The following is a 13,811-nucleotide window of genomic DNA, read 5'->3' as shown; positions in this document are numbered from 1 at the left end:
CAACCAGAACACACCACATCACCTGGCACCCAGTGGTACCCAGCACCAGAACCTAGCAGTACCCAGCACTGGTACCGAGCAAAAAAGTGATGTGACACGTTCTGGTTGGCCTCCGAACGACGTCGAGTGTCCGCACAAAATAATATATCCTAAAACTGCCCCAAACAAAAGAGCTTGCTTCATTTATAAGTTCTTCTAAAAAAAAGTTAAGTGCATATGCAATTGAAAAGGTAAAATTTGCCAATGCATCCATTTGTGAAAGAAAATGCAAGCAGTGCATAAATACATTATCAAACACAAATATTTCAACTTCAAAATATTAATCTTAATTCTAAACCATTAATTGCAACAATTAATGTATGTAAAACGCATATCTTTAACATGAACAAATTTATAAGCCCTCGATTAAAGAAAAAGGAGAAAAAAAAAAGGCATGCTCAGAAATCATTCCTACTCTTTTAATGAAGAAGAAACTGCTGCACAAGCAACCAAACACCAAAAAGAAACCTATGTTACCCGGCTACAACAAACCGTCGTCTTCTACAAATGTGGAGAAATGTTGAATAATTGTGATTTTCATATGGCAGCCCTCATGGCACCACGAGCTGCTTCACGCTTCATCTCTGCAGCCTTCCCACTTCCTCTGAAGTACATGTAAACTTGCTGCACCAACATTTGATTGAAGATATTATTTAGCTGAGATGTTAAGGATCAAAATGCTAGCAAACTGAAAAGAAACTCGCCGAAAATGCATGCCATCAGACATGGCTAAGGCCTCCTTTGTTTCGGTGTTTTTTTTTTTTTTTTCTGTTTAGAAACGAAGAAATTATTTTTTGGTCGCTGTTTGGATGAATGCTTCTATAGAAATACTTTTTAGGGAACTTCATTTTTCTACTGTTTTTAGAAGCTTTTTGATATTTGCTTCTCAGTTATAAAATTCTATTTCCTTAACCATTGTTTCTAAAACTATTTTTTAGAAAAGGAGAAGAAGAATCAAACGAAGCCTAAGGCTGTGACAAAAGCTCCTGATTCATTTTTTTATTGTGTTTGCAACAATAATTAATTTGAGTTTAACTAGTTTTTATAAGCTCATTTATCTAATGAGCCAAACACAGTATCCAAAAGAGTATGATCCAAAATAGCCTATATATATATATACAACTTATGGGTGGTAATTGTATCGAGTAAAATTGGGAACACATTGTGGGAAAATGGAAAAATATTGAGTTATTTCCATAATTTTGATGAAACTTCCATCAAAATGATTTTGATTTTATAACCGAAATATTTCAATAATGTTTAGAAGAACTTCGTTTATATGGTTTAAAAATATTAGCATGGTTCAGCTCCACCTTTCGGCAAGTTTTTGACATAATTTGATTAGTCTAACTGAGAACACAATGATTATCAATAAGCATTCCTATAAACAAGGTAATGCATTGCCTATTTTTTTTCACATATCAGCAAGGAATCCTTTAGAGTCAGGTCTTACCAGGGCTAACTAATGGTTGGTAAATAATTCCAACACCTATTTATAAACTTAAATGTGAAAACAATTTCCTAATATAATTTTCCAAGCTCGGCATCTTTAAAATCATTCGTTAACACTAATTTTAAAACAAAAGCATGTTAAAAAGAGACAGAGTATGACCTGAATAACCCATATGCTCAGCAATGATTCAATGCAGAAGAACCCAAATCCAATGAAGTAGAATACCTGCAATAAAAAAGTATTCCAGAACCATATTCATATCTGCAGCTATTAAACCAAGGTCGGCAAAGCTCTTTTAACTTTGAAATTCCATGTTCATGCAGCGCTACTAAGGATTACAGGTACACCGTTTTCTAAAACATTGCCACCCATTATTCTGATAAAAAGCATCTTACAGAATAAAATGAAGGATACCTAAACTTATGAGTTCCTATGAACACTTGCTACTCTTCCAGAAAAAAAAAATTAATAAAATAAAAATAAAATAAAGATAAAAATAAAAAATCTTGCTACTCTTCCAGAAGTCTGATAGTCATATGAAATGATGAAATAAAAAAATAAAAAAAAATAAAAAAAAATGATGAAATTTAAGATAAGTTTGGTGTTTGTTGTGGTGCTGGGTCTCCCCACAACGCACCACATTCTGGCCAGGGCCAGATGTTAGAGGGATTGGCAAGAGTTGTGGCATCCTCCCCACATAAGGGGCAGGAAAATTGCCCTTCTGCACCACACCAAAAGTATCATAATTTTTTTGTAGTTTAGCAGGGAAACTTTTTGAGTGAGGATATCATGATCTAAATTTGATCAAAATAAATTTTCTAGTCATCAAATTTATTTTTATATGAGTACAATACAAGGGTTGATTGTTCCATTCATTTTAAAACAAATCCAATGGAAAAAATATCTAACCTGACCAAAATTCGGTTAGAGGTCCCAGATTCAATTTTTCTCTCTTCCTCATATATAAGCTAGCGTAAATTCTAGTCTAGTTAAGTATGATTGCAAGCCATACAATCTATAATACGACTTACCCCAACTATAACAGAATCTCCAATAACATCTACAGCTGCCAAGATACCACTGTTTGAGACAATCACAAAAAAAAAGATTTAGAAAAGCTATTATAACAAGATAAAATCTAACAAAATGTTCCACGAATCTCACAGCTAGAATCTTACGTTAGTGATTTTCCCTTGAAGATAATAGGAGGAGTAACAGCAGCAAAGATGCAGAACGCAATGTGAAGCTGTACAACAAAATGTGTGATTATTAATTATCTGAGTTTAGAAATGAAGAAAAGAAACAAATGAAAATCATGTAGTCGCATATACCACGTAAAAAAGGAAAAACCACCCAAATTTCAGAGCACTTTCAGTCCTGGAAATTCAAAAGATGCAGATTAAGCCAGAGTACAATGAAAATTATTAGTACAAGACACTACATTGCAAATGCAATAACTAAGAATAAGTTATAAAAAAACAGAAGAAAGAAAAGCAATCAGGAAAGAAACATTTGTTGAAAGCCTTGCTATACCTCATGGCATTGTAAAGAGGTCGATACCACAATACATAGGCTCCGGGACACCCCGAAATAAAGTAGATGATGGCAAGTAACCAAATTTTCACATCTGAAGGATTAAAAAGTCATTTAAAAAACTGAAATGAACTCAGTAGAGTAACCAAACGGTCACAAATATTTGTGATATACTAAACTTACTTGAAACCTTGATCCAAGCAGCTGTAACAGCAATAAGATTCCAAAACAGACATGCAGTCAATCCTGCAAAACAGTTAAATGGAAATTGCAATATACATTAGCCGTACACGTCTTCCAAATGATTACGAAAAGTATGCGGCATTTCAGAAGCTCCAGTGAACTACAAACAAAACGAAATCTTAACATCCCACATATAGCAAAGAGATGGTTTTTGAGACCAAGAAGAGCAGGTAAAACCAGCCTGGGGTTCTCTTGGCACAAGTACATTAGCGAAGGGAGAGCAACATTTTCCTGAAAAACGCATATCTCCTTCCAATTGCAAGTGCCAAGACAATTTTAGGTCATTTTACTGAGCCGTTCTTGGTACTAAATGTCAGCGCCCCACAGGGCATGATCCCATGAACAAAGTGACGCACTAGAATCAGTGGAGGTAAAACATAAACAACAAATCATAATGTAGTTATCAAGAAGCATGATAATTCTACTAACACACAATGCTTGCGGTGTTTCTTTTTAGAGCCATTCATGTTGTGGGCTCCGAAAATTCGGCCCCGGCTTCGGCCCGCATTGTTGCTTTTCTTCGGCGAGGGAGTTTTAACAGAATAAGTTCAGGCGTAAATTTGGGAAGGCAGATGGGTTTGTAGATAAGACACTATCCAGAGATTTCGCCCTCATTTTGTGAGGACTTTATAATCTAAGTTCTGGTTTCCTATAGGTGCGTTAATTACCCCTCCCGATAACAAGAGAGAACTTTCGATTAAGGCTAGTTGTCGATCAAATACGTAGAGAATACGTGTTATCTGTCATATAGTAGCAGCATGGGTTTGGGATTTGAGAATTTTGAAAGTTTGAAAGGTTGGAAGGTCTGGTATTTAAAATTAGAAATTTTCACCACCTTGCACTTAAAGCGGATGGTGGGGGAATGAATGATAGACCCGATTAAGATCCCATGGTTCCGTCGTCCTGGGCCATCATAGAGGAGGTAGTCGACCCAACCTGACAGAATGATCCTTGTTGGTAGCCATGGGTTGCTTCGTCCAAGGGGATCTTGTAGACCTGGTGTGAGTGTTTGTCTAAGGGGATAAATTTAAATCAACCTTAGCTAACAGAGGGCTTTGTGCCCTATCGATCATATCATATTGATTCATATCTCAAGGATTTGATTTCATTAAGAAACGTATTGGCTCTGGCCATAACCGGTATCTCGTTGTGCCATTTGGCGACAAAAATACTCGGTTCAGAGGGCCCCGGGTCATGACTATTTATCATGCGGTGTCATTTGGCGGCAAAACCGCCAGTCAAAGAACATGTATCACGTCCTTACCGGCATAAGATTATTTGAGAATGGATTCTAGTGATATTTTCGACTAGACATTTAGCTCTATGTGAGCTGAAGTTATATTCGAATCTGTTCACCTCGGCAAACTATTGCGGAGGGTGGATGAATTTTGCTTTGAGTGGTTTGATGATTGATTCAATTTTAAATATTTTGGATTTTCTGTGATTTTTGGATATTTGAGTGGAGTTTGGAAAGCATTTGAAAATATTTGTGAACCCCTCCGGTTGATATAAACATTCAACACGGGCATCATCATGGTGTATATGGTTATTTCTCTTTATTGATTGAACCATGTCAACCCTATCAACTTGCCGATAGGGGATCGGGTTTCATAGGCTTTGCATCTTTATTAGTGAATTCATATTGTTATAGGTCTTGAAGGCCTAATATGAATATATTAAAATAAATATACCGGTCACCACAGCCTCTATTTTTGTTTAATAGTTCGAACCCTGTCGACTCCTATTGATTCATGTAGAAGGATTAGGTTCGAACTTAAATTCACTTATTAACCCGCGCAACATCCCTAGAGGTCACGTGTGTACTAATAACAAGCTCGTCATGACACATGCGGGTGTTTGGGGACATTTTATAGTTATTTAGGGGCTGTTTGGTATGGAGAATTAGTAGTGTAAAGTAATTAAGTTGCACGTATTTGGTAAATGACTTTGTTTGGTTGATTTTGAGCGCAACATATATAATTCATCGGAAGTATTAGTGGTGTATTACGAGGGGCGAAACGCGTGACTTCAAAACCCGCTCAAATTGAGCGGGTTACAAAATCTCTCAGTGCAAAATACTGCGAGCCAGCACGCGGTTTTCGCGATATGTCGGAGGGAAGCAATGGAATCTCTTGGCTACCTCGGTCGTCCTTCCGCAGGCGTCTCCAGCTCTTCTCCGCCGGAGGAAGATCGTCCTCCTCATCAGAAGGTAACTTTCTACCTTACGCGCGTCTTCGAGCATATCACGTTAATACCCCGAACTACTGGATTTGGTAAAAAGCTCCAAAAATGGCGAAGGAAGCATAAGCCGAACAAAAGCGCCGCCGGCGAAAATGGCATGAGCGAGCCCTCGATTTTACAAACGGAGGGCGAGAAAATTCTCATATCTTCCCGCCGGTTCAGAGACACCTAGTCGGAGATCGCCGTCGATGCTTTTGGCCGGCGCTCTTGCGATATCACTCCAAGGTTCTCTCTTGATGCTGGTCGCATCTCCTTAGACGACCAGAGATGCTCGGTGGACAGGCCCAGGTCTTGGGATGGTTGTCTCGTTAACAGTGATCGATCCTTGCCTTCTAGGCTTCCAGCGAAGCTCTCCGTAGTTGAAGACTCCGTCCAGTGTACCGCATCATCCATGTGGAAGAAGATATAAAGACGCCTGGCTGCTCAGCGCAGAGACGGGACTACTATTCCGACTCCTCTAGTCGCAGAAGGCGTAGCCTTCACCGCTCTATCTCATCGCGAAGACACTCAGTTGTGCTCTGCGACACAAAACCAGCCATCAATGCCAATATTTTCGAGCTCTTTCATTGGAGCAAACTGGAGCGGGAGCCCAAGATTTGGGGCTCCAATTCCTTGAGAGAAAATTGCTCCGGAAGCTTTGATTATATTTGGCCTATTTCTCCATCTGAAATTTCTATATATATAGGGGGAGTTTGATGGTTCAGAGGGTGTATGGATTTGTGCCCTGATTTTAGCTATTTTATTTCAAGAGGAAAATGTTATTCGGTCAGCAGCAACCAACAGAATAATACCTTCACTATCTTGCTTGCTAATTTCAGATGAAAATAATGCAAAATATTTTGCTGCTCAAGCAATTTGTTGTCTTGTTTGTACCAGCGAAGAAGCAATTCATCTTGCTATTGCAAATGCAGGTTCTGTTGGAGGAGTAATCAGCTTAGTTGGTCATGTAGAATCAGAATCGCCAAACCTTGTTGCTTTGTCTTAAGAGTTTAATCTGGTGAGAAACCCTGACAACATTGCACTCCAGCATTTGTTTGAGGTAGAAGATATTAGGATTGGTGGCATTGCTCGCAACTAGTGGGTAGGAATATTCATCTCTCGCCTGGAGGCAAGCTAGGTTGATGGTTGGATTTAAAACATGCGCTCTTGCTGGCATCTTATGACGAGCATAAAATTATATTGATCCTTCATGAATGTTGATAATTTAAGGTAGGTTGTTAGAGATGGTTAAAAAATCTTGGAAGAGTTTCAAATGCAATGTTTTTCCCTATTGAAAGCAAGTCCTGATGAGCTTTCTCATCTGTTTTTGGTTATTGCAAACCTTTATTCATAATTTAGGCCTTGAATTTTATATGACCAACTATTACTGAATCAACCTACCTCTGTTGTTTGATCCAATCAAAGGCTTTTGAAAGTCAGGCTTTTGAAAATATGGTAATCTTCTATAACTATTGTTTACATTTCTATGCATGACAATATTATATGCTAGCGTGTTTAAGGAACAAATATTACGTCCTCTGACCGGACGTAGAGCTACGTTCGACCGCCAATAACATGTCGTCACGTGCTCTTACTCTTTACCGCGCGGCCCGACGACTTGACCCGGACCGGAACCCGGGAATGCTATGTTCGCGTATTGCGAGGTATTACTCAGTATTTGCTCGGTATTGCTTGGCAATAACGAATTGCTCGGTATTGCTTGGCAATAACGAATTGCTCGGTATTGCTTGGCAATAACGAGAAATACCACTCTGTAAATACAAATACCGAGTAATACCAAGCAATACCGTGCAAAAGTGTAATACCTTTCCTTTTATGATTCATTTTTATTTTAATTATTCATTTGTATTTTATTTTCAGTATTGAAACTTATGTTTTAAAATTGCTTGGACACAATGGAAAATATAATTTTTTTTAATGATTCTTCCATTTATTTGACCTGGAATAATTTTATCCCAAAAAATGATCTCTTTTTAGATTTGCTGGCCTCAAACTTTTATTTTGTCGGTAAATTTCTTATAAGTTTGAGATGTACAACACTTTTAGTTTTAGATGTTCTGTTGCTCTTTACAATCTTTGTTATGGGTACATCAACATAAAGTTGAAGTTCTATGGATAGAATTGCTGCATATTTTCCGTTGATTTCCCCATTCTATTTAACATTTACATAAACTTGATGTCATTTGGAGATAATTAGAGAAAAAGAACTGATGTCCCTTGCTTGGCACCCATTATGGTATTTTGGAGGCTTATCAGTAGTATACATAGCCAAGGGATACATAACTTGGTGCAATACATTTATACATTTGTCTAATCTTCTATGAAATCTTGTCCAATTTTTTTATATCTTATAATAATAAAAAAATTTATAATAAGACCGTGCAATAAATTAATACACTGGTTTTATTTTATAACATCAAATAATACTAATTATTATAAATACACTGTTTTTATAAATGCACTAGTTTTAATGTCAAAATAAATTATTTAAAAAAATTACTTTTACTTTACTCTCGATCTACTTAACCAAACAAGGGAAACAATTCTCCTGCGTTTATTTTGCAGACAACCAAACAGGCTCAAAGTATTTAGAATGCATTGCATTTACTTTACATTGCATTTCTTTTTCAGGCAACCAAACAGCCCCTTATTGAACCTTGTCGGCTCTTATTTGCTTGCCTAGAAGGATCGAGTTCAAACTGATTGGCCCGCGCATCATCCCTAAACGTCACGTGTATACCAATAACACGCTCGCCGGGGCCCATACAGGTTTTGTGATTGCATTTACCCCTTGTGTATCTATGTGTATACAAATTACGATGCATGTGCGGGAGTATTTTATAATATTTATAAATGTCTTCTGTCCGCTCGCATAAATGTTGCGGATCTGGTGGCGTGGCGTGACAGCTTCTGGATTGAGTTAATTGTTGCTTTTTACAGATAGATTGTCGTGCACTACTTATTATTTTTTATAAGTGGATTGTAGTGCACTAACAGATCTCCTTCTTTAACCCGTAGGTGCTGACATTTGTTGTGGTTCTTTGGCATTTGTTCATAGATAGTATATAATATTTATAGTGGGACTCCAGCAGAAGCACGTGGGAGCTTGTATCTGTCGTATTTTTTATGCACTTTGATGTGGTCTTTGGCTCATGCAGTACATCCGTCACTGCTACAGGTAGGCAGGTAGATGTATTCCTTCACAGACTAAAATTGACTATAGGATCATGCATTTACTGAAGTCTTTCTGCATCTACCCATAAGTGATATGTGGCACGACATCTATCTTTGTAGAGAGCTTGTATGTATTGCAGATCTTTTATTTTTACTTATAGAAGGTTGATATATTTGGCTAGTGCTGAGTAATTATCAATTGTAATGATGATTTATCATCCCTTACACATTAACCATTATCACCCATGAGTGAACCACCATATGAATGAAGACTCTTCTACATATGCTTGTGGATAACATGTTGAGAGTATGATAGGCCTTCTATGATGACTTTTAACCCCCTCGAACCTCTTCTATTGGTGGGTTGATGTCAACTTTTCTTGTCTGTATAATTTAATATATGTGTTTGTATATTATTTTGAGTGTATGGAATTGTTGCGTTCATCCACTTCTTCATACATATTGATTGTCATTGCTTGTAAGTTTGAATGCATTTGTTTATGTCTTGACATTAATCATTGTGGGCTCCAAAAATTCGGCCCCGACCTCCCCGCCGCGCTTCTCTTGCTTTTTTTATTCGGCGAGGGGAGTTTTAACGGAATAAGTTCTGGGGTAAATTTTGGAAGGCAGATGGGTTTGTAGATAAGACACTACCCAGAGATTTCGCCCTCATTTTGCGAGGACTTTATGATCTGAGTTCTGGTTTCCTATAGGCGCAAGCCCCTATAGTTAATTACCCCTCCCGATCACGAGAGAGAACTTTCGATTAAGGCTAGTCGTCAATCAGATACGTAGAATATAGTCTATCTCTTGGAGGAGTTATTCGGGCCTCAACAATCAGTGACCTATAGAACTTCTTTTTCATTAAGCCCTTCTCCTTGACTGTCTTCAGTACACAGTATACCCGACAGACATTCGGGCTCTTTTATCTTCTGAGGGGCCGGGGCTTCAGGTCGACGCTCCCAAAAGGATTTCTTGAGCTCACCAGAAGAGCTGTTTCTCTTTACCCACTTCAGGTTAGTGAATCTGTTCTGAGTGGGAGGGATGTGTTGGTACAGGTAACTGCTGAGCTCGCAGTTCCGCATTTCTCTTCCTCCTCTGCCTTCTATTAAGCCTTCCTCCATATGAGGAAGCCTCAGCATCATACCTCCCAGATGCAGCAATCTCTCTGGGCAGGTTAGTGGTGTTGGCAGTCACCACAGAAACTTTCCTTCTATCAACAACCCTCTTTGCAGTAAGGGTTTCAGGCTGGGATAATCTTTCAAATATAGAGGCTCCTTCTTGAGCAGCACCTCTGGCAGCAGTCCTTGCATAGTGAGACCTTCCAGAAAATTCTTCAGAGTTTACGCCGAGTTTACGCCGTACACAGGAACGGCTGCAGCCCTTGCAGTAGCTGTTGAGAATTTGAGCCCACCAAAATGGATGGTGGCTCCAGTATTTTCAGTCTCAATGACAGCATTTGCCAGTTAAATCCTGGCTCCTCATCCCAGTTGGACAGTCATCGGTGTGTCCTGCATTTCCATTCTGCAAAAATGAAAGGCAGGGTTAGTGATCAGAATTGATACATCACCCCACGCTTTCATAACAAAGAAATAACGCAGAACAAATAATAGAAGCAGGAGAGTTAGCATGGAATTAAAAACCCTACTAAACGAATTTCCATTGATCTTATTTAAAAGATTCATTTTCAGGAAATTTAAAATTTGAAACCACATGAATTTGCTTGCTACTATAGCCATTTAATGACTAGCCAGAGATGGAAAGAAAAACCATTCCCCAGCGGAGTCGCCAGAAATCTGGGGGCTCCACAAATTCGGCCTCGACCTCCCCGCCGCGCTTCTCTTGCTTTTTTTATTTGGCGAGGGGAGTTTTAATGGAATAAGTTCCGGGGTAAATTTTGGAAGGCAGATGGGTTTGTAGATAAGACACTACCCAGAGATTTCGCCCTCATTTTGCGAGTACTTTATGATCTGAGTTCTGGTTTCCTATAGGCGCAAGCCCCTATAGTTAATTACCCCTCCCGATCACGAGAGAGAACTTTCAATTAAGGCTAGTCATCGTCAATCAGATACGTAGAATATACGTGCATCTGGCATATAGTAGCAGCATTGGGTTTGGGTTTGGAGATTGGAAGATTTGATAATTTAAATACGAAAGAATGTGCACCATCTTGCACTTAAAGCGGATGGTGGGGGAATGGATGATGGGGGAACCCGACAAGAATCCCATTTGGTTCCACGTCGTCCGAACCATCGTGGTCCCTGGTCTACTTAGTCAGAGGAGGTAGTCGACCCAACCCTGACAGAAGGATCCTTGGTCGGCAGTCATGGGTGTTGCTTCGTCCAAGGGGACCTTGTAGACCTGAGAAAGGGTATTGCCTAAGGGGACAAATTTGATCCACCTTTAGCTTGCAGAAGCTTTGTGCCCCTATCATCATATCCTAATTGATTCATATCTCAAGGATTTGAATGTCATCAAAGGAAACGTATTGGCTCTGCCATAACCGGTATTTCGGGTGCCATTTAGCGGCGAAACCACTGGTTCAGAGGGCCCCGGTCGTCATAACCGTTTCCTGCGGTGCCACTTGGCGGCCAGACCGCCCGTTAGGGACACGTACCACGTCTTTACGGCAGGAGATTGTTTGAGAATAGATCCAGTGATATTTTCTGACCAGGCATTTGGCTCTTTGTAGCTGAAGTTATATTTGAATTTGTCCACTCGGCAAATTGTTACGGAGGATGGGATTGGATTTTGCTTTAAGTGTAGTGATGGATATGTTCACCTTTTTAAATATCTGAAGATTTTTGGGATATCTGTGGAATTTGAAATTTTTTTGGGTAGGCTTGAGGACATTTAGAAAATATTTTGTGAACCCCTCCGGTTGAGGATTTAGCGTTCAAACACGGCCAACATCGGGGTGTTCTGGTGCATTTTCATTTGGTTGATTGAACCTTGTCAACTTAGACAAGCTATTGACTGAGGCATCGGTGTTTCTCGTAGCCTTTGTGCCTTTGTTCATGAAAATTTTCTTTGTTGGAAAGCTTTGAAGCGGCCGAATTAATGTATAAGATAAATATTCCGGTCACTTCGTATCATATCCTGTGTCGCCATATTACCATGGTTCGAACCTTCTACTATTATTTATCCACTAAGGAGGATCGGGTTTCATAGGCTTTATGCCTTTTGTTTTAGTGGAATTCTTTTGACCTATAGGCCCTTGAAGGCCTAATATGAATGTATTGATAACAAATGCACTGGTCGCTACAACCGTGTATTCGTTAAAGGTTCGAACCCTGTCGACTTCTATTGATCCGTATAGAAGGATCAGGTTCGAACTAGAATTCACTTATCGACCCGCGCGCATCCCTAGCGTTACGTGTGTAACCAATAACATGCTCGTCGGAGCCCATGCCGGTTGATTTTATATTGATTTAGCGTACCCCATTGTGTACCTATGTGGTATACAAACTATAGTGGCACGTGCAGTGGTACTTTGAAATACTTGTAGTTGTGCAAGTGATCGTCATTTGAGTACACAACATTTCATTTGAGGCTTATACACGCCTTTTGTCCAGCTAGTATGGGTGTTACGGATCCGGTGGCCGGCATTTGTTAGTGTAGACGCCTTCTGGTCTGCTTTTCATAGATGTTTGCAGATCCGGTCTGGCGTTGGGCATTGTAGATTGTGGAAAGCCTTCTGTCTACTTTCATAAGATGTTGCAGATCTGGTGGCGTTGCATTGTAGATTGTAGATGTCTTCTGTCTGCTTTCATAGATTGTTGCAGATCCGGGTTGCGGCGTCTGCCATTGTAGATTGTAGACGCCTTCTGTCTGTTTCATAGATGTTACAGATTCGTGGGGGGTGGTCTTTGGTGTTGACTCCCTTTTTTCTCATTCACCGGGGATGGACTTTCTGGATTTTTGACGTTTGTGTGTTTTGTAGAGAACCTTTTTAAGATTTCAGTGTAGTGGACTTGTTTATTTTCCGGTATTTGGAGGTACCAGAGCTGTTTTCTTCTTAAAATATACGAACTAAGAAGGAGACTTTTGAAACACAGGAAGTTTGATTCTAATTTGTTCAAACATTTCATCCCTTCTGCCAGGGTTGGTCATTTTTTTCGTACATTCGGGTTGCTTTTGTAACCTAGTGTACTACAGCACTTTGATCAACCACTATCGTAGGTTATATCTGTACTTTGTGCCCCACAGTGGGTTCGTTGTTCTTACGATATATCCCACTGTTGTTATCCACAAGTGATTTTGCTCATTTGCAGGGACCCATTGTATTTCTCAACGACCTCTTCGGAGGTGTTCGTTAGAAGAGTCATTTATATTCAGTATCAACTCCACCTTTCACGATCTCAGGTGGTTTGATTGTATTTGTTTGACCTCGTAGGGATCGTCATGGAGATACTTGTACTTGTGCCCACAGTGTGATTCGTTTGTGCATACGACATTACAACTGTTGTTATCCACAAGTCGGCTTGTGTTCGAAGTGCTAGACTGTTGTATCCACTACGACCTTCTAGATATATTTGTATGAAGAGCAGTTATCCTTATATCATACCCCACCTTTCACCAAATCCTCAGGTGGGTTGCTTTGACTGGCGTCGAATGTGAAAGGGCGAATGATGCTCAATACTAGGGCTCAAGTTCACTCCCTTCAGATCAATTTAAATCAGGTTTCATGAGCTTAATGTGCAAGACCAGTTCTATGTCCTCTGTAGTCCGAGTCTTGTCCAATTTTAGTGTCTTTCCGCACTTACTTCCTTTGAATTGAGTTCGAATGTAATTTTCAAATGATTTGTTCAAAGTTCTTTTGAGGTCTTTTGATTTCTATTTGAATATTCAATTTGGCTTGATTTGGTTTCAACCGAATTTAATTTCATTTGAATTTTGTTCTGATTTTGGTCCACAGGTCCCTCTATTCCTTGTACAGGTCCTCTGCTCATTTTAGTTCAAAGACAAGTCCTCTGTAATTGGTTGCCGAGGTTTTTTTGTTTCAGTCTCGTGTACTTCAGTGAATTTTTGGCGTACCACCGACATATTCCCCCGTTGGGGGAAAATAGCAGAGCTGGGCTCCAATCCGCTACCTAGAGCCGTGCATGGTAGGTGTCCTTTAGACACC

At 39.5% G+C, this 13,811-nt stretch overlaps 1 protein-coding gene across 1 annotated transcript in view; it reads right to left on the bottom strand.

Moving 5' to 3' along the window:
• Positions 1 to 252: 252 nt before the first annotated feature.
• The window catches only part of LOC110105453 (secretory carrier-associated membrane protein 2), a 27,818-nt gene continuing 14,259 nt past the window's right edge, over positions 253 to 13,811 (bottom strand). The window contains exons 6-12 of the mRNA XM_020834970.2: positions 3,209 to 3,271; positions 3,026 to 3,119; positions 2,824 to 2,869; positions 2,671 to 2,738; positions 2,524 to 2,572; positions 1,652 to 1,717; positions 253 to 663 (exon numbers count right to left, since the gene is read on the bottom strand). Coding sequence (XP_020690629.1) covers positions 577 to 663; positions 1,652 to 1,717; positions 2,524 to 2,572; positions 2,671 to 2,738; positions 2,824 to 2,869; positions 3,026 to 3,119; positions 3,209 to 3,271 — 473 coding nt within the window. The 3' untranslated portion in view covers positions 253 to 576. The remainder of the gene's footprint in view (positions 664 to 1,651; positions 1,718 to 2,523; positions 2,573 to 2,670; positions 2,739 to 2,823; positions 2,870 to 3,025; positions 3,120 to 3,208; positions 3,272 to 13,811) is intronic.

This window comes from Dendrobium catenatum, unplaced genomic scaffold (assembly GCF_001605985.2).
Source record: "Dendrobium catenatum unplaced genomic scaffold, ASM160598v2 fragScaff_scaffold_621, whole genome shotgun sequence".
NCBI lineage: Eukaryota > Viridiplantae > Streptophyta > Magnoliopsida > Asparagales > Orchidaceae > Dendrobium > Dendrobium catenatum.
Note: the sequence above shows the minus strand (reverse complement) of the source record. Positions and strands in the feature narration are given on the sequence as shown.